Here is a 22,359-nt window from a genome sequence, read left to right as displayed (position 1 = left end):
ATAGGCCTCCAAAAGGGGATGATCTGATTTCTCAAAGGCCCCTTTAGGGGACGTGATATTAGGGAAAAAATAATAATAATTTCACTTAAGTATACTTTGTATTCCTTGGTTTAGGTTTGAAAAAATAGTTTTTAATATATAAAGCTGTTTTAAAAAATATATGTATGCTTTTGATTTTGAAAAATGAGACTGCATAGGATAACTGTCACATACTGTTCCAAATGCTTAATATGTGTTATAACATCTAGTCTTTATATCTACCTTCTGGGAGAATCCCATTATTATCCTTATTTAGCAGAAGAGGAACCTGACAGGTAGATGGATTGAGTTACCCAGTCACATAGGTTGGAAATGTGAAAGCAGGAATCTAACACAGGCGTTCTGATTCTAGCACTCATGCTACAGCTTCCTCATATAATGTTATATAATATTACCTGATTATTTTTAAGATTTTACTTATTTATTTTAAAGGGGGGTGGAGCATGAGTGGAGGGAGGAGTAGAGGGAGAGGGACAAGCAGACTCTACACTGAGTGCAGAGCCCCTGGCAGGGCCCAATCCCCCAATCATAAGATCACGACCTGAACCGAAATCAAGAGTTGGCTGTTCAACAGGTGAGACACTCAGGTGTCCCAATATTATGTGATTTTTGACTCATAGCATTTTATTTAACTTAAGGAAAATTAATAATTATTGAAGAAAAGCTTATGTAATTTGTAGGCCTGAGATTCAGGCTAAGTGATAATAATTTTCTTCAAAAAGTCTTTTTTCCTGTGCTCTGGACTTAGCAAGTCATCCTGTGTTGTACTTTGTAGCATATTCTACTTAGTACAGGTCCTAGTCATAGTAAATGCTTATAAATATGAAAGTAGTGGATATGGAATGTACTCAATTAAGTCAAGGGTTTGAGAAATATCCTATTACTTTATTTTTCTAAAATCAAGTTAAATCTATTTTCAAGCTCCTATCCTACTAGGTTGGTGAGAGCTTCCATCTTAATTTTTGTGAGACTCATTTTGTTACACATAAGATTTCTTCTGGTATGGGGACCTCAGCATATCAGTAACTGCCCTCCTAGCTTCAGTCCACACCAGTCACTGCTAATAACTCATCAAACATCACATGGTTTCTTTTTTAAATTTTTTTAAAGATTTTATTTATTTATTTGACAGAGATCACAAGTAAGCAGAGAAAGAGGAGGAAACAGGCTCCCTGTTGAGCAGAGAGCCCTATGCGGGGCTCGATCCCAGGACCCTGAGATCAGGACCTGAGCTGATGGCAGAGGCTTTAACTCACTGAGTTGCCCAGGTGCCCTAGAAGACTTCTCTTTTATTAACAGATTTTATTTTATTTATTTGACAAAGGCAGTGAGAGAGGAAACACAAGCAGGGGGAGTGGGAGAGGGAGAAGCGGTCTTCAATCCTAGCACCCTGGGATCATGACTTGAGCCAAAGTCAGACGATAATGACTGAGCCATCCAGGCGCCTGCCTCTCAGATGGCTTCTTTAAAGATGAATAGTCCTGTTGCTTCCCTGCCATTCTTATACAAGAGCATTTGGCTGAGTTTGGTAGCCTTAGTGTCATGGGTCTTCAAGCCATTCAAGGCCATCAATGAGCCCTTCCTTTTCAGGCTCAAATATCTCTCCAAGGTAATGTGGAGAACATGTGGGATAAAATCTCGAATCGTACCTTGAACCAGAAATGTGTCCTTGTAGCATAACCTCCTTGATTTGTTTAGATTTTTGGAAGTAAAACTTAGTAACGCACATCTGTTAATTTCAGATTTTCCAAAATAGTCTTGGGTTAGGAGGATACAAATGAAGAAATGAAAAATAAACAACAATAAACATACATATTAATAATTCATTAAAATATCCTGCCACTGAAGTTTTTTTGTTGTTACCCAATATTCTACCATGGGTTCTGAGAATTAAGAGAAGAAAGTTCTTGGAATAAAACACTGAAAGTCAGGGTGGAGAATCAAAACAATTAAATTACAAAAGCATGTGACAGGTAATACAAGGATTCTCTAGAGTGGGGTAGACTGTATATACCTATAATATCCAAAAATTTTAAATTTAATTATTTTTCTCTTGCTAATTCAGGGGTTTTGTGTTTTTTTTGTTGTTGTTGTTGTTGTTGTTGTTGTTTTCATCCTCTTAGGCTACTGGTGGAGCCTGTACTGAGCTGCGGGTGCTTTATCAGCACGACCGTTGTGCACTTCTTGAGTCAGTGCTGGATCCTGGTCATGCAGTTACTGTTGATCATCATGGCAAAATAGCTGATGAATCATCAGCAGGCTACGCAGACCTTTCAAAAGAATTTGTGGTTTTTGTCAAGGTAAAATGGTGGAAAGGCATTAAAGTGTGTATTGTTAAATACCCACTTTCTTTTGCTTTTTTGAGGCAAATTCGTGAGTTGAGTCATTAAGGAGTAATCAGATCTCTTCCCACTAGGTGGCATTGATGCCTATTGCCATTCTATTTACCCAAACTTTGAAAAGCAATAGAGATTTTACTTAGTTTTAGCAGTACTGAAACTGGTGGGAGTAACATCCTACATCCAATTGAATTTGGAGGTTAAAACTATAAATGGTATATTTCGCTAAGCATGATACGCTCTAGTTCCATCCATGTTTTGGTGAGTGCTGTGAAGTGTGTAAACCTGGTGATTCACAGACCTGTACCCCTGGGGATAAAAATATATGTTTATAAAAAATAAAAAATTATATTAAAAAAAATAAATAAATAAAATAAAAATTAAAATTAAAAAAAAAAACTATAAATGGTATAAATGTGAGAATTCTAAATAAAAATTTACAGACTCTTACATAGGCAATCAAATGTATATATTTAACTTTTCTAACAATTAGAATATTTATAATCTTTGAGTGTTGTATATGTGTGATCATTTTATACTTCCTTCTTTATAGTATGTGTTTGTGTGAATTTATCTTAAAAATATTATTGTTACCATAATAATAAGTAAAATTTACGAGATTGCCTATTTTGTGCCCAGCACTTTACTGAGAGTTTACTGCATACAAAAACTATTTAATCATCCTAAAAGTACTGACAGATATTTTCTGTATTTTAAACATGAAGAAAAGATTTTCAGAGAAGTTAAAAATCTGACTGGTATAGCATAACTGGTAAATGGTAGATCATGATTCAAATCAAAGTCAGTTTGTCTTCAAAATTTTTTATAGTTACTATATAATAAACATTTCATTATTATTTTTTCTCAAAACAACATTATTTTTAACGGTTGCATAATACCCAAACATAAGGTATATGATTATGTATACGTGTTTATTTATTTATTTAAGTCTTTAATCACTGGATGTTTAATCTTAATCTCTTCATTTTGCCACTGTTGAATTTAAGGGTCAGAATATGAAGCCTTTGAAACAATGGGAACATATTGCTGACTTTCTTTCCTGAAATGCACTGATTTTAATCCCGTGGAAGTTAAAACAACTGAGAAGTTAGAGGGGGCAGTTTACATGACTACCTTCACTTCTGACACCAACTTCAGAGTTCCAGAGTCCTTGAGACAACAATTAAATTTTGATAATTTAATAGAAAAACTCAGAACTCACTGGAAGTTGTCATACTCATGGTTATGGTTTATCACAGAGAAAGAATACAGGTTAAAATCAGCTAAGGAAGAGACACATAGGGCAGAATCCAAGAAAAATACTAAATGGTGCAACTTCTAGTTGTCCTCTCCCCATAGAGTCAGGATGGCTTTAGATATAGATATATCTATAGATATATGACATATGCATGAAGTTTTGATAACCAGGAAGTTCACCTGAGCCTTGGTGCCCCATCTTTACTGGGGTTCAATCATATAAGGAGTCCATATGGCTGATCTCAGTGTCAGCCTCTCAGGAGGTCAGCTGACACCTTGTGACTCAAAGCTGCCACCCTAAATCACATTTTTACTGTGTGGCTGGCCCAAAGCCATCAAGCAAACAAAAAACTCCTCTATCAAATCTGACAGTCCTAAGGTTTAGAAATTACATTTCAGAGTCTGAAGGCAAAAGCCAGACTTCTGTGAGTAAAGTTAATTTCTTTCCTTTTTTTAAAATTGAAATATAATTAACATACAGTATTATATTAGTTTCAGGTATGCAATATAATGATTAACAATTCTATACATTTCTCAATGCTCATCAAAGTAAGTGTGCTCTTAATTCCCTTTATTTTACCCATCCCCCTACCCACCTCTCTTCTGGCAACCATCAGTTTATTCTTTGTATTTAAGAGTCCGTTTTTTTGTTTGTCTCTTTTTTCCCCTTCATTTCTTTACTACTCAATTCCTTTAGTAGTGTAACAGAGTATCCAGTGTGTTGACCTTAGTATTGGGCATGGTCCTTAAAAGACCTATGACAATTCTTAGAGTAGTGAACTAGTGTGAATTACCTTTTTTATGTTTATTTGCTATTTGTGTTTTGTCTTCTGTATTTATGTATTTTATCTATTTCTCTACAGTGTTAGTGTGCTTTAATAAACATTTAAGAATTTCTTACATCTTCTTAAGTGATTGATTGCCTAGGATTTACTTAAACTTACCTTAGTTATATTTGATAACTCTTTTCATTTATTCATTCCTACATATATACTTTGAAATAATATCCAGATGGTACATCCCATTAATTCAGGTACACTTGAAGCATACTATTCTTTTTTTTTTTTGAAAGCAAATATCTATTTTTATTTGTTTTTCTGCTTTTTTAAAAAAATTTTTTATTTTTTATAAACATATATTTTTATCCCCAGGGGTACAGGTCTGTGAATCACCAGGTTTACACACTTCACAGCACTCACCAAAGCACATACCCTCCCCAATGTCCATAATCCCACCCCCTTCTCCCAAACCCCCTCCCCCCAGCAACCCTCAGTTTGTTTTGTGAGATTAAGAGTCACTTATGGTTTGTCTCCCTCCCAATCCCATCTTGTTTCATTGATTCTTCTCCTACCCACTTAAGCCCCCATGTTGCATCACCACTTCCTCATATCAGGGAGATCATATGATAGTTGTCTTTTTCTGCTTGACTTACTTCGCTAAGCATTATCCGCTCTAGTTCCATCCATGTTGTCACAAATGGCAAGATTTCATTTCTTATGATGGCTGCATAGTATTCCATTGTGTATATATACCACATCTTCTTGATCCATTCATCTGTTGATGGACATCTAGGTTCTTTCCATACTTTGGCTATTGTGGACACTGCTGCTATGAACATTCGGGTGCACGTGCCCCTTTGGATCACTACATTTGTATCTTTAGGTTAAATACCCAGTAGTGCAATTGCTGGGTCATAGGGCAGTTCTATTTTCAACATACTATTCTTATTCTGCTTTATATTACTGTTATAATTATTTGTTTATATTGATTGTAAAGTTCTTAAGAGAAATGTTTGTTTTGTATGTATTTTTAATCTACAGCATCTAATGGTGACATTTTTACTCTCAATAATGATCGGTATAAATTATAATGAGTCAGAGAACCTCCTTTAATTTTGTTTGGTTTTGCATAGTAGTTAAATTATTTACTTCCTTATTTTGCTTACTTTCAGCAAAGAAGTTTCTGATAAAATTCTGATCACTACAGCTTCTGTAAGAGAATGAACTCTACTTCCATCTTCTTTTAGTAGAACATGAGGTTATTATTTACTGATTCTGTTTTGTTTACTGTCCTTGAGGGTGTGTTCCTCAACAGTGCTGTGGTTCTACTTGCTACCAGCCTGTGCCAAGCCCTGTGTCTCCAGCCTGATGGGAGCTGCACTGGAGTGGGAAGCCAGTCTGAAAAATCCTACTGGAAAGTGCATAAAATCAGCTCTGGTATTTGCATGTTTGAAAGTGTGAAAAATGAACGGATGTATCTAAGGATTAAGGATGGCCAGTGTGATGGAACAGTAAGCATCTGCTTATATTTTTCTCAGCAAATGTTTAAGACATTTGCCAATGACAGATATAAGAATGGCACTTTCTGAGTGTTTTTTTTTTTTTTTTGTATTAACCTATAAACATTTAGGAAATTGGGTGCTATATATGATGGTCTCCCTTGTCTTATTAAAAAGTGAGGAGGGCAGCCACATCCTTTGTATGATTAGAGAGGGATTCTGACCCTTTAGACATTTCTTCTGGAATGTAATGTGCACACAGATCACCTGGGAATTTTATTATAAAGTTGGGCTAATTCAGATACACGGTGGTGGGATCTGTGTATCTACATTTCTTTTCTCTGTTTTTTTTTTTTTAAGATTTTATTTATTTATTTGACAAACAGAGATCACAAGTAGGCAGAGAGAGAGGGGAAAGCAGGCTCCCTGCTGAGCAGAGAGCCCAATGTGGGGCTGGATCCCAGGACCCTGAGATCATGACCCAAGCCAATGGCAGAGGCTTTACCCCACTGAGCCACCCAGGTGCCCCTGTGTATCTGCATTTCTAATAAGTTCTCAGCTGTTGTTGATGATGTTGGTCTGCAAACCACACTTTGAAAACCAAGGCTCTAGAAAGTCCCAGCTCAACAATATTTCCTTACTGCTTCTTTTGGCATCCAAATGTCTACCAACAGAAACCCTGTATTTTGAATAAGGAAATAATTTTCAATTCTAAATATTAGGGATTCTTCTTTAACATCTTTTTTATTATGTTCAGTTAGGCTGCATAGAGTATAACACAAGTTTTTGTTACAGTATTCAATGATCCATTAGTTGTGTATAATACCCAGTGCTGTGTTTCTTTAACATCTTGACTTAAGATGGGATATGGAAGGCAACCAACATAACACCTTTAATATAGCAGGATTCTTTTATGGGTTGAAGGGAATATAAAAGTGCATATAAAAGGGCATATAAAATTACACATTTATTTGACTGTTACTGCTCTGTTCCTCTGTTCTTGTTTGAAACAATTTAGTTTAAACCTTACCTTTTAGATAAACTCAGGGCTGCCTCCTCTCCCTTTTTCCCTTACCAGTTTGACATATAGTTATATTGGAGAGTTTGCCTTAGCTTCTGGGGATGAGGAGAGAAAAAGACTTAGCCATTTATCATTCTTTGGGCCCCTGTCTTTGTTGTAGACTGGCAAGTCTGTGTATGGTGAGTTACATTGATGTTCAGAGTGCAAAAGAGAAAAGCACATGCACATACACATAATTAGCATCCTTGATTGTTTCACAGGAGCTATATCTCAGATTGATTCACCCATGGGCTATATCCCATTTCACAGAAGTCGAATCCATGCTTAACAAACAAAGTGTAATGCTTATGGTCTCTAAACTGGTACATGAACTAATTAAGATTAGAAAAAGGTAACATTACTACTATGGTCATACTAATTGAGAGTATGATTTTATCTAGTGCTCAGTCATACTATAGGAGGAGCATCAGGAAGTAGCTTTCCCTTCCTATCACCAGCATCCACAAAGTATACAAGCCTTTCTCTTCTGAGACTCATGGAAGTGTTCAGAACCATGAGACAGATACTACATCACTGCATTACACATTTTTTGGAGTATGTGTGTCTTGAAGTTGCTAGGGAGAATTTGTGGCAGTGAAGATAAATGACTCTCCAAAGTAGAAGATGAGCCAGCATTGGAAACTTCTATCTTCTCTAGATATCAACCAAGAGGACAGCTCATTGCTTGGTCACCTTCCATTTAGTTGCCTCATACTTAAGTTGGATGGTGATTTTCATGGTTTTTCTATTCTTTCTTTCCAGTCTGTGTGAGCCCTGTCTTTTCCATCTCTTTCCCAGTGTGCTGCGTATCTTGTCCTTCCAAGTGAGAACATTTTTTCTGAAAGTATATAGCAGAATCTTGAATCTTTCTGCCTTACACTAAGTACTCATGCTTTTTTCTTCCTTTTATTCTCGTTTGTACTATGAGTGACTCATCTCTATCTGACTAGACTGAGGAAATGGAAGAAGTTCTTGGTATTCAATTGAAAAGATTTGGTGCACACATGAAGATGGGCAGAAACTTACAGATTAATATGTAGAAGTATTATTCTGTCACAGAGAAACTATGGGCATGCTAATTCTTCAGATGAAGGAGCTAACTGTGAGCCTGGTTACATAACTTTTCCAGAACCCAGCAGCCATGAGTCCACCTGGGTCAGTCTATCTCCTAAGCCCCTGTTTTGAAGGATTCATGATACCCAGATGGAAAAGCTGGGTTGACTCCCATGAGGAGACCAGAGTCCCTATACACAGAGGGGAGGTCATTCTCAACACAAAAAGTTTTCTTCAGCAGTTTTCCTAGAACCCATTTTGTTGATAGCTTGTTGGATAAGTGATTGAGTCTGAAATTGTATCCTCTCAGCCTGTACTGTGCATCAGCAGTAGGAACCTCCTTTCTTTTCCCTCCCTGAGGGACTTGTTGGCATGAAAAGCTAAATTCAGAATTCCTTGTGCTCTTTGGAACTGAGACAGCCAATCATGTATTCAAGTTTCAAATCCAGTATCACTCCTTAAAGGCATTTCATAACTTGAAAAAACAACAACAGCAACAACAAACCAGCGCATTTGTTCTATTTGTTTTAGGGTGGAGATAGCAAAAATGCGGAGCCCCGTGAGATCTCTTGACAAAGGTGAAGGAACATAAGTGGTTTGATTACATGGAGTTTGATATTTAGAACATTTAAAGAAGAAATTCAGGCCATTTCAGAGCATAACACGGAGATTCTCAAGACCTTTTTGGCATGTCACATCTTGATTGCATGTCATTTAACCAGAGGGTTAAGGACATTCCTTTTAGGTCATGCCCCTGTGAGGCAACCCATGAGTATGAAGCAGAAGGTGAATGAAAGGAGACTAGTAAGGGGGAGAAGGTCTGAAAGGAAGATCAAGGAGAAAAGGAGCCTTGGGGGTCCATGATGGGGATCAGGCATTGCTGGCCATGTTATCAAGATGCCATTCTTCTGCTTGGATCCAGTCTCCCACCCCCCACCACAGCAATGGGCCATGACCTCCAATTCTGTGTCTTGCTGGAATAGCCAGAGCACTAAGAGGAACTAGGGGCTCAGATCACAGCTGTGTACCATCTAAGAAATATTTCAGTGTTTAAAAATGACCATGGCTCTACCAGTGTGTATCAGTTCAATATAACCCTCCCCCTCAAAACCCTAACAGATAAAGTGTAAAGTGTGTGCAATACTTGAAGGCTGCAGAAGAAAGCTTGGTAAAAATTGGGGCAGCCGGGTGGCTCAGTCAGCTGTTTCCTGTCTGACTCTTGGCTTCAGCTCAGGTCATGATTTCAGGGTTGTGAGATCAAGCTTCACATTAGGGCCTGCATAGGGCATGGAGCCTGTGAAAAATTCTCTCCTTCTCCCTCTGCCCCTTCCCTGCTAAAAAAAAAAGTAAAAATTACCAGTTAAGGTATGACTCTGGAGGTCTTCCTAGCCTATGACATACTTACAGATCTGTTACTTTTGTTTACTTGCCTCCAAAATCAAAGCTCAAACATTTTGTAGAGTTCTTTAGCTTCCTGGTGTTTCTGTTAGAAATTCCAAGCTTGTTCTTGGAAATACTATTACATTGGAAAGTTATTGTTAAAAGATTTGAAAATTTAAAGAGACTTTACATGAAGCCAGGGGCTCCTGAATACTTTGTAAATCCTATAAAAATGTGCACTATTCTTGCCAAAGGTGAATTTCATGATAATTTTAACAAGATCAGCAAAGAAAGCAAAGAGAGAAGGACTAATATTTTTGAGTATATATGTGTAGCAAAGGCTGGATGAAACCTCTTATGTTTGTAATGTCATCCCTTAACCCCTAAGCCCATACAGAAAAACAAATAATAAGGTAAGAAAACAAAAATAACATGTCTCATCCCAAACTGTTCCATGTAAATGAACTAATCAATCATGCCTTTTATGTAGTTACTAAAAGAATGTCTAAGGTTGAAGAGTTTCTATTCTAGATTTAATACTTTTATCCATTAGGCACAGTCCAGATCAATCCTATTCTAGCTTTTCTTTGGAACTGGCCCCTTGGCTGTGGTCTGCCTCACACAGTCAGGGGACATCAAGGTCCCATAGGGCTCTTCCTGTGGAGCCCACATATCCACTTGTTTTGTGTATACCAGACTCAATTAATTAGCTGAGGGTTGGAGTACTCTGAGACTACCACTTAATGATATTTACCATTTAAACAACATTGATATTTAATCTTTACTTTGCTACTTTTGTAGATAAGAGCCTCCTAGAAATTTCATAATTTGTGTTTTACTTCTGCTATTTCCCTTGTAGTGTTTCCTTTATACTTTGTTTAGTGACTCACTGATGTGGTTGTCTGACTTGGATTTTTTGCTCTTAAGATATTGTGTTAATGCATAAAAATCAGGCATATATATTTTTTTCACCTTCACTGTATCTGACCAGAAATCATTAGACTGGAATAATATTACTCTTGAAAAGAGAATGGTAATAATTATCTTAGATATTCTCCTTTATTAGCTAGCCTTCTTTATTTAGTTAACCTCTCCATGTATTTAGAGGTTATGGTAAGGCTTGTTTACAATTTCCAGAAGGTTTAGGATGCATTTGAAGGTAAATGGTAATGCATGCTCATGTTATTATACCTTAAAAATCTAGTAGTGCCTCAGTCCAGGTAGCTACTCAACAAATGTTCATTGTATAGGTTGAATTGAATTGAATAAAAGCATTAATGATTCCAATGTATCTGCCACTATATATTTAAAAACTTTTCTTACAGACAAACATACCTCATACCAATGTTTAAATCAGGTGATGCTGATCTTTGTCTTTGTTACAATGTCTTTGTTACTATGATCCTGTTAAGCTGTAGGAGTAAATCAGTTTAATAGATGTTGATTTAGTAAAAATTCAAGTTAGCAACAAACATTATGCAGTTCACTGGGGACAACTGTGAAGTTTAATTAAAGAAAGATAAACAAGCCTCAAAACATGGGTGGAAATCATCACTAAGAATCAATGTAAAGGAAAAAGAGATGTAAGAATTGTAGGAAAAACAAGCTAAAAAGTGATCAGGGTACCAAAGAAAGACACATATTGACATACTCCACATTAGCAGGATCCTTGTTCATGGGCAAGAGTTTAGTTTTCAGAAACTAGGAAAGATTCTCTCATTACAAATTTCTTTAATTTTGCCTTTTTTCTACACATGCCCATAATAAAAAGTTCAAGATAATTTGTATTTTTAAGAAGTTGTATAGATGGGCCAGGTACACAAGCCTAGACGAGAGGCTAAAAAGTATAAAATTCAGTAAAAGACTTACTTCACTTCATGTAATAATGATAAATCATGCTTTTAGTGGGCCTATGTCCCTGGACTGTGAATTTCATAGTTCTGGGATGGGTAGAGTGGACTAGAGTTGGATATTTCCCTTCTTCCATGTTATTTAGTCTCAGATAAAATCCAAAAAAGTTTTATATAATTAACTAATTTTTCCTGTGGGCAGTTCTTGTTAAGAAGAAAAAAGTGCTATGGTATATTTAAAAATGGTTCATTTCCCCTCCCCCTACCAGAAGCACAAGGAAATTCTCTGATACTCACTGTGGGACACTGGTTGAGCTCTTGAAGATAAAGTGATAAAAATATAAGGGCCTGTTTATGAGAGTATTAACTCTCAGATTTGTCCTCACTGAGGCTCAATTGAACATGAATTATAGTTCAAGTTTTGTACACAGGCATGGTTCCCTCATTAGTTTCTGTTTGTGAGTCTTTGCTCTGTTAAGCTGTGACTTTTCTGTATTTTCCTGTCTGTCTTTCTATTCTTGGGGGCAGAAATTCACTTGTATCTACTTCTCTTACGGATCTAAATGGAATGGTTGATTTTTCAGTCTGTTTAGCTTTTTTTTTTTTTTTTTTAAGATGGAATAGGAAGTTCTTACATGCAGAACTGCAAAGTGAGAGTTGAAATCATGTTTTACTTAAAAATTTTTGAAGAGACTTTTTAAAAAGTTGTAAGATTAATTATTTTGTTTGAGTTTTCTAGAAAATGATCTCACAGTTTGCTATTTATTATAGACCACAGTCTATGCATTAGCTTTGGTCTTTATGAAAGAGATTTGAAGAATATACAGAGGGGCTTGAGGGCAGCAACAAAGATTTTCTGCCCCTCAGGAGAAAACAGACTTCAAAAATAAATTGTTGAGTGAGTCATCCTGAAAAAAAGAAAGCTGATGAGAATCATTAACAATAGTACAGTGTGTAATAGAATGTATATTAATTACTAGAATGTGGGCACCATAGGGGAGGGATTCTTATTTACTTTGTTAATAAAATAGCCTAGGGACGCTTGGGTGGCCCAGTCATTTGAGTGGCTGACTCTTGATTTTAGCTCAGGTCATGATCCCAGGGTCATGGGATTAGAGCTTTCTCTCTCTGTAAATAAATAAACCTTTAAGTAAATATCCCAAACTCTTTTTTAAGGTCTGACATTTGATAGGTGCTCAACAAATACTCAATGAATAAGAAAATATCACTTGGTGATGATGAGTAAGAGGTGTCCTGCAAAGGAACCAGATAGAGGGAAAGGCACATTAGTTACATTAGATGTTGTTTTAGCTTGCAGTGATATTGCATCAGTATTCCAACATGGCTTTATCCAGTTGGCAATGGTTTTTTTTTTTTTTTTTTAAGATTTTATTTATTTATTTGAAAGAGAGAGCAAGAAAGAGATCATGAGCGGGAGGAAGGGGCAATGGGTGAAGTAGGCTCCCCACTGAATAGGGAGGCCAAACTGGAGTTTGATATTTCCAACTTGTACCAAGATCAGCCTTCTCCCAGTCACTAGTTTTCTCAGTACTTGGACCTGCCATTGGGATATGAGATAACTTCTGGATCCCCTGTGTCTCCATGTGAACTGTGGATAAGATAAGATGAGATGAGATGAGATGAGATATATCAGGGTCTTCTAAGATTCCTCTCCCAGACATTTCTTTTTTTTTTTTTTTAATTTATTTTTTATTTATTTTCAGTACAACAGTATTCATTATTTTTGCACCACACCCAGTGCTCCATGCAATCTGTGCCCTCCATAATACCCACCACCTTGTACCCCAACCTCCCACCCCCTGCCCCTTCAAAACCCTCAGAGTGTTTTTCAGAGTCCATAGTCTCTCAGGGTTCACCTCCCCTTCCAATTTCCCCCAACTCCCTTCTCCTCTCCATCTCCCCATGTCCTCCATGCTATTTGCTATGCTCCACAAATAAGTGAAACCATATGATAATTGACTCTCTCTGCTTGACTGATTTCATCATGTTACTCTCGTACTGAATATTGGGTGCTCTAAGGGATAGTCTTGCTCTTGAGATTCTCCCCTAAAGCATATGAATATTTTGCTGCTCCTTATTTCTTTGATATAGCAGAAATTAATCCCAAATGGGCTTTGAGTAGCCCATTTACCCCAGGCTCCTTTTTGTAGTATCACACAGGCATTTCTTTTTCTTATGGGGTAAAAATTTCTACTGTGTCATACATGGTATCTACCTTTTCAGTAGCTTCATCATTTATCATTTATCACTTCATAATTTATCATTTCGTCTATGGGATCCAGTCCTCCAGTCTTGGCTCTAAGTATATAAAGTCCAGTTTTGGAATTTCTTTTAGCAAGCATTATATTTTTCTTTTTTTTTTTAAGTTTAATTTAATTTTTTTTTCAGTGTTCCAAGATTGATTGTTTATACACCACACCCAGTGCTCCATGGAATACATGTCCTCCTTAATACTCACCACCAGGCTCACCTATCCCCCCACCCCCATTCCATCCAAAACACTGTTTGTTTCTCAGAGTCCACAGTCTCTCATGTTTCATCTCTCCCTCAACTCACTTTTTCTTTTCTTCTCCTAATGTCCTCTATGTTATTCCTTATGCTCCACAAATAAGTGAAACCATATGATAATTGACTCTCTCTGCTTGACTTATTTCACTTAGCATAATCTCCTTCAGTTCCATCCATGTTGACACAAAAGTTGGGTATTCATCCTTTCTGATGGCTGCATAATACTCCATTATATGTATATGGACCATATCTTCTTTACCCATTCATCTGTTGAAGGGCATCTTGGTTCTTTCCACAGTGGCCATTGCAGCTGTGAACATTGGGGTACATATGGCCATTCTTTCCATGAAATCTGTATCTTTCAATAAAGCTTGGTCTTACAAAGTTCCGAGTTCTTATTTGGTATAAATTTCTTAAAACCCTTTTATTTGGAAACTCAAAGTTGAGTGAAGATTTATTTGTTCTGTGCTGGATTCTACTTGTCCATGACACAATGAGCATATTGATACAGTAGATAGGAGAATTTTGTAACAATTATCAATGAAAATATATTGGTTTAATAGTCAACAAATATCCTCACTTTTAGTTAGTGTTTGTCATGATCTAGGCATAGGGGGAATGGGTCTGAAGTTTGAGAAGTAACTATGGAACTAAAATTTGAGTGAAATTTGATAGGTATTATTGTGGACTGATGAGGGGGTTTTAATGGCTGATTGAATATGGTGATGGTGAAAATAAAAATTAAAAAACACAGCAAACAAGGAATAGAGGAGAATTTTTCTCAATTTGGTGAAGAATATTTATAGAAAACATATAGCTAATGTCATACAAATAGTGAGAAACTGGGTGTTTTCCCCCCGAGAGTGGAATAAAGCAAGGACATCCACTCTCACCACTCCTATGTAGTATTGAGTTGGAAGTCCTGGCTAATTCAATAAAACAAGAGAAGGTAACAACCTGTATACAGATTAGAAAGGAAGAAATAAAATGGTCTTTGTTTGCAGATGACATGAATGTTTATGTAAAAATTCCTCAAAGAATCAACAAAAAGCTCCAGAACTAATAAGCGATTATAGCAAGCCTGCAGTATACAAGATTAATATCAAAAAGTCAATTGATTTCTTAAAGACTATCAATGAACAATTAAGGTTTGAAATTAAAAATGCAACAGGAGTTACGTTAGCACCAGAAGAAGAAATGCTTAGGAATAAATCTAACAATATATATGTAAGATCTATGTGTGGAAACCTATAAAACTCTGATGAAAAACATCAAGTAGACTTTAAATTAATGGACAAATATTCCATATTCATGGATTGGAAACATTGTTTATCCTTCCCAGCTTGGTCAATAGATTCAACATAATCTCAATCAAAATATCAACAAGATATTTTGTGGTATCAAAAAACTGATTCTAAAGTTTATGTGGAAGGCAAAAGAACCAGAATAGCTAACAAAATACTGAGGAAGAAAAAAGTTAGAGGCCTGATACTACTCAACTTCAAGACTTACTGTAGAGCTGAAATACTCAAGACAGTGGGTATTGGTTGAAGTATAGATCAATGGAATACAGCAGTAGACCCACATAAATATAGTCACTTTATCTTTGATAAAGGAGCAAAGGCATTTCAGTGGAGAAAGGACAGGCTTTTCAGGATTCTGGACAGAAAAATGATATTTGTTAAAAATTAAGGAAATATCAATAAAGTACTAGTTGTGTCAACATTGGTTCATTAATTGTAACAAATGTATCATAATAATGTAATATGTTGATAGGAAAAAGTAAGTGCAGATATCTGGGGAAACCTGTACTGTCTTCTCTATTTTTCTGTAAATCAAAAACTGTTGTAAAATATAAATTCTATTCTAAGAAATAATAGTTAAAGGGAGCTCCAAAGGTGAACACTTGAAGAATAGGCGAGAATTAAGATTCTCCTAATCATTGCTAACCTCCCCCCCCCCCCCACCCCGCAAAGGGTTATGTAACTGATTGGGTAGATAATGAATATTAGAGGGACATTAAAGGAGCATTAAAGGAATTATCTAAAGATAATTTAAGATCTATCTCTATCACTCCTATAATTAAAATCCTTCAGTGGCTCCCATGGTCTTAGATAAGGCTAGACTTTCTAAGTCGCCTACAAACTGATTTGGATAGTTCATACTAACTTTCTGGATTCACTTTTCAGCTCTTTTGCTCAAGAACATCCAAGAAGCCTGGTCATATACACACCATACTGTTTATGGCCTCTTGGCCTTTGTTCATGCTGCCCCATGCATGAAATTCTCTACCTCCATCTGTCACTTCCTTCTACTAAACTTAGTTCCTATTTAGCACTTAGCTTCACCTTTTCCAAAAAGCCCTTCCTGTTTCTGCTGAGTTTGGTTCCTTTTTTTCCCTCTCTAAACCCAAGGAGTGTATTTCTACCCTATTGGCCTTTTATATTATTATTAGTAGTAGTAGTAGTATTACTATATATGGATATGTACTCTAGTTGGCTGTGAACAAATCAAAGCCAGAGTTTTATTGAATCATATTTATATTGGAGAAAGAAACAGACAACAGACACTTGGTTCTCACCTAAAAGAAGCTCACCTACAAGGCTAGGGATCAGAATATAATTGTCTTTCACAAAGAAAAAAAATAGTTGCATTGAAAATTTTAATTCATTTTTACAAAACTTATATTTTAGAACCCCCAAATCTTATTAGAAAAAATTTAAAGCACTAAAAGGTAAAAAATGTGAATTATTTTCTAATATTAGATGATATATGCCTTTAAAAGGGGGAGAGATGATTTTGATGATCTGAAGGGTATGTAGATTATGCCTAAGCACTTAATTCTTGAATGTTTTGTTACACAGTCTTTGAGTAATTTATGTGAAGTCTATTTATTGGTAAAAATTCAGTTCATGGGGTTGCTCCATCTGCCTTTGGCTTAGGTCATGATCACCTGGACCTGGGGATGAGCCCTGCTTGTCTGGCTCCCTGCTCAGCAGGAAGCCAGCTTCTCCCTCTTCCCCGGCCACCTCCCACCCCACCACTTATGCACACAGACTCTTTCTCTCTCTCAAATAAATAAATAAAATCTTAAAGAAATTTTAATTCAGAAAATGTGGAATAGCACAGTAGATTGGTGTGTGTTTAAATGTAAATGGACTTATGGTGAGAATTGCCTTCTTTTTCATTATCTTAGAGTATTTTTCAAAAGGAAAATTTCACATTTTAGTATTCTCTTTTTACCTATACATGTTATTAACTCTGAAATGAAATACAAGCATACCCTGCACTCTCTTTAGCTGAAGCTCCTCTGTTACTTAGAGCCTTTTGTCCAGGGCAGGGCATACACCCTTGCCTCAGCTGAACACATGGTCTCTGTTTCCGGATCTTATGGAACAGAGTGAAGTGCATAGTGCAATATATGTAAAAAGGTTCTGTATTTGTCATGAGGATTTGAAAATGAGGCAAAATTATATCTTGTGAAGTGACTGGTTTTAAATTCTGCCCTTTGGTGTTTACTTATGTTTATGCAATATTATATTGATCACAGGGTACAGGAGATACTGACTGTCATTTTAAAATTAAGAAGAACTTGGAAAATGCATCTATAAGCCTGGAATCCATGAAAAGCCCAGGATTGTTTGTTGGACTTCAGCCAGATGGACAGGCAAAACCAGTTATTTATACTAAGAATGGGAATGTTTTCTTCTATCCGCAGGTCATCAAATGTATGTTTACTTTAAGATACTTCCATTTTGGTTTGCTTTGTGATGCTTTTGTGTCTGACAATTTAATCACATTTTTACTAAGCCAATCTCTGCTATTAGCCTTTTTTGTTGTTATTTAGAAGGAATGAAAAAGATTATGAAGATCACTTATCCCAGTTTTTCAGATGTTTATGTTAGACATAGAGTTTTTACTATATTAAGCTCCTTTATAGTTTCAAAATTTGTGCATTTGTATATGTGTGTGTACGTGTGTATATTTTGTTATTTAATGATCTCCATATACACTGTGAGGGGGATGGGACTATTAGAAATATTCTCAGTTTCACTGCTATTAATTTTTAATGCTAGCAATGTAAAATGATATAGAAAAACAATCATTATAAATGGGATTTGAATTGAAAATAGGATTTGGAAAAAAAAGTATAAATAGGACAGAAATGTGAATATTTTGAAACTGATTTCTCTCATATCTAAGATCAGATTCTCCAGCCAATTGTAGTGAGGATCTGTAGGCCATTTAAACAGTTTAAGCTTAGAATGTATTTTTGCTTAAACACAAAGGTTAGTGAGATGACTTGATAGTGTTCTTAAATTATTTGCAAATTTAGTTTGTTATTTAATTTTTGCCTGATGTAGTTGCATGGACTTTGGCTTAATCAAAATCTAGATGACTTTCTTAGTCTCTTATTTAACTTCTCTTTGCTTATTAAAATCTACCTGTACTTCATATATATAACATTATATATATATCCACATATATAATATCCTACATATATATAATATCATATATTATATATTTGTGTGTATATGTGTGTGTGTGTGTGTGTGTGTGTATATATATATATATATATATATATATATATATTCCTACTGAAGATAGTTTAAATTAGAGCTTGATTTAACATGATGATATATCTGGCCTTGTTCTTTGTGCTATCTGCCTCAATTCCTTCTCAGTCTTTAGGTGCCATATTTAAAATTGTGCAAATTGTTGGATTAGTACACCTTAACTTACTGCCATCCATACCACCACTCCCTCCACCCTCTGATTTTCCACAGACTGGCACAGAGTGGCACTCCTACTCAACAAAGTGGGTATGCCATCTGTCTCCGGCGCGCTGCAGGGAAACAGATGACTCGAGAGCAGGAAGACACAGGGTGGAGTAGAAGAAAAAGCTGTGAGAAATAGCTCTCAGGGGACAGCAGCCATGCTGGAAAAGCACAGGGAGAAAGGAGAACTAATACAAAGGAAGGAACAATGAAGAAAAGAGGAGAAAGCAGAGATAACAATAATTAGGAAAAAAAGATGAGTAGAAAAGAATAATTTGTGGCAATACATAAGAGAGAAATAATAAAAGGCCATGTTTGTGACCTAAGGTATTAGTACCAATAGAAAAGAAGTCATGGATAATTTGAGTTTTCTTCTCTTTTTGCCAGCTGTATGATCCTAGTTAAACCAAGTAACATTAGAGAGCTTTGGTTTCTGTGTCTGTGTAACTGGTGTAACATTGATACCTGCCTGCTTGACTTATTTCACTTCTTCACTGCCAATTTGGATACCTTTTATTTCTCTTTGTTGTCTGATTGCTGTCTGTTGCTAGGACTTCTAAGACTATGTTGAACAAGAGTGGTGAGAGTGGGCATCCTTGTTGTCTTCCTGATCTCAACGGGAAGGCTGTGAGCTTTTTCCCATTGAGGATGATATTTGCTGTGGGTTTTTCATAGATAGATTTTATGAAGTTCAGGAATGTTCCCTCTATCCCTATACTTTGAAACATTTTAATCAGGAACAGATGTTGGATTTTGTCAAATGCTTTTTCTGCATCAATTGAGAGGACCATGTGGTTCTTCTCTCTAATCTTATTGATTTGTTCTATCACATTGAAACCCAGGGATGAATCCCACCTGGTCGTGGTGGATACCTGCCCTATCTTACCAGTAGAGCTGGTGGGGATCAAGCAAGTAAATGCATATGAAAGTTCTTATTTCAGTCATAATACCCAACATTTTTTGGCAGATATTTTATGCCAGACATGAGAAACATGGGTTCTATCATTTATTCTCACTTTGGAAGATAGATAAATTACTTCTTACAGTCTTTTGAAACTTCACTATAATTATTCGATAGTGTGTTTTAAAAAAAGAATTGAATATCCCCAGTGATTGTGAATTAATTTTTGAAAGCTTATAGCTAGTAGGCTTGAGACTAAGTCTTCTAATGCGAGATTGATAGATGTCAGTAACTTATTCAAATGATTTCTTTTTCCCCTTATTATTTTTATTATATAAATAATGCATGTAATTGTGGAAAATTTTGAAAATATACTCATGTGGAAATCTCTTTAGAGATAAGAACTATTTACATTTTTATGTATTTTTTTTCACGACTTCTTTTTTGAAAGTGTGTTTTGTATATATTTATCTACCTTCTTTACTATACTAAAAGTATATATATATATATATATATTTTAAATTTATTTATTTATTTAAGAGTGGGAGAGAGCACAAGCAGGGGAGTGGCACAGGGAGAGGAAGAAGCAGGCTTCCTCGGAGCAAGAAGCCTGATGTGAGACTTGATCCCAGGACCCTGGGATCATGACCTAAACCCAAGGCACACACTTAACAGACTGAGCTACTCAGGCACCCTAAAAGCACATTTTTAACAAAATATAAGGCTTCCATCCTTATATATTTTATATATTTATATATTTTATATATTTTTGTTTATATAAAACAGCTTTATATGCTTTTTTACTTAAAAAAACAAATGATTTTCATCAATACTCATAGATTTACACCATCTTTTCAATTGAGTTTTATTAATTCATTTGCCACAAATTATTTAATCAATCCTTTAATGTTGGTTATTTTATTGTGGATTTTTTGGTTATTATTAACAATGTTGGATAATCATTCATGAACATATGTATTTTTACACTGGTCTGAATTTTTTTTCTAGCATAAGTGAAAGTGTTCCCTCAATTTCAAAACAATAGACTTCTTAAATCCGAATGTACCATAGTTATTCTAGCAGTCCCAGAAATGAGAAGTGTATTTTGGCACTGGCTGTTAATTCTATGAGGAATTGCCTAGAGGCTTCTATTTGTTCTGGCTATAGAGAGGTTCCTCTTGCTCTGACTTTTGGCTATCATTTATCAGTCTGAGATCTTATAAATTGTCCTTATTAGATGCAAATTCCTGTGATCAACAAGCTATTCCTATATGGATTAACCCATGAGAATAATCATGGAATTTTGTCTGTTTGTTAGATTATGGAAGTTCCAAGTGAGTCCTAGAGATTCATTCACGTATCTCTTTCACTTAAAAACAATGAATGGGAAGGTTTTCAAACATACGGTAAAGCTAGACCGCCATCTCTATAAAGATTCCTGTCCTCGAAGGACTTATTCCAAAGGATTACAGACTTTCAAATTAAAAGGAAAATTAAAATTCTTAGCTCCATACCTTCTCACTGATTATTTTCAATCTGTAAAAATGACTACAATACCACATTGCATTGATGAGATGTTTTAGCCCAGTACATTATACATGGCTCTTTATGTTATCTTGTCATTGTATGAGAATTCAAGAGCCTGGATAGAAACATGGTTAAGTGAGGGGTAATGGATTCATGGATTCAGTAGGAAGAAGCAGTTAATAGAATTAAAGGCAGAGAACTCATTTTGTAGGACATGATATTAATATATATGAAGACACTTGCTGATAGGGCCTTCAAGCAAGAATCCTTGGAACATTACTACAAGTCAGCTGAACTTCTGTGGCATTGGCTGACATATTCAGGGTTCAGGTTATCTTGTGGTAGTGTGTTCTATATGTTACCTGTTGGTATTCTCAGAATCTTGGGAAAAGCTGACAATGAAAGTTTGCCTTGTAATTCTCTCTCCCTGCTGTTGTAGATACCCAGACTGACCAAGAAATTCTCGTTGATATAGGGACTCTTCATCACCAGTATTATCAATGTCAACATTTGTACAGAAGTAGACTGTTCCAAGAAATGTTAACCCTACATATATTATTGCTAAATATACTGAAGCAACTTCCCATTTTAATGCTGGAAATATTGCTTTGGAAACTTTATTGAAGGATCATGAATCCTAGGAATTCTGAGGAAAGGCATGGAAGCACTAACATTTATCCAAAATACACTGTCTAGGAATACATACCCATTTTCACAAGACATGTGCCATGATGTTAAAGTAATCCATGTATATATAACTTGCCCTTTGGTTTCAGCATCAGGTTTGTATTTTCCCTACCCAGGCCTGTAATGAAAAGTATAGCTGCAGAATTGGTTGCAATAATTCCTTTATGGGATTTATTTTGACTCTAGGTAATCATTAGGTTGTGCACATTTCAACAAAAGAAAGCACAAAGAATGGCTGCTGTACAAAGGCTCATATTTGCTGTATGTATATGCACTTTTGAAAATTCAGTTTTTGTGGCTGTCTTCTTTCACCCTCATTTTCTCTTACTTTTCTGGGTAGTACTGAATTACCTGCCAGATCAGGTAAACAAATGTGTAATGAAAGATTTAGAGAACAGTGTAAGATAATAGAAAATATATTGATCTCTGCCACCCATCCCCTACTCTGGTTCCTACACAGAACTCCTAAAACCCTTATAAATTTTTAAGTGATAAGAGCATGACAAGCGTCTTTTGTTCTAATGAGGTGACTCTAGGTAGCCCCGTGGAAGACTAAGTCATGATTCAAAGCTTAGTATTTTTAACTCTATCCCTCCATCCTTCAGAGACAGGAGAAAGCCTGGGCATAGAGTTAAAAATTGATCATGACTGTGAGGAAGCCTCCATAAAATCTCAATAGTA

General features: G+C 35.9%; 1 protein-coding gene across 12 annotated transcripts in view; it reads left to right on the top strand.

Annotated features, from left to right (window-relative positions):
- RP1 (RP1 axonemal microtubule associated) overlaps positions 1 to 22,359 on the top strand; it is a 357,833-nt gene that overhangs the window by 189,847 nt on the left and 145,627 nt on the right. For 11 of the 12 annotated variants that reach the window (XR_014308427.1, XR_014308428.1, XR_014308429.1 and 8 more), the window contains exons 14-16: positions 2,163 to 2,339; positions 5,713 to 5,925; positions 17,336 to 17,513. Coding sequence is in view for 9 of the 12 variants with exons in the window: in XM_082719229.1 (XP_082575355.1) it covers positions 2,163 to 2,339; positions 5,713 to 5,925; positions 17,336 to 17,513 (568 nt within the window). In the remaining 3 variants the exon portion in view is untranslated. The remainder of the gene's footprint in view (positions 1 to 2,162; positions 2,340 to 5,712; positions 5,926 to 17,335; positions 17,514 to 22,359) is intronic. The other variant, XM_082719225.1, reaches the window with a different exon arrangement.

The sequence above is a fragment of the Mustela nivalis genome (assembly GCF_964662115.1).
Source record: "Mustela nivalis genome assembly, chromosome: 2".
NCBI lineage: Eukaryota > Metazoa > Chordata > Mammalia > Carnivora > Mustelidae > Mustela > Mustela nivalis.
Note: the sequence above shows the minus strand (reverse complement) of the source record. Positions and strands in the feature narration are given on the sequence as shown.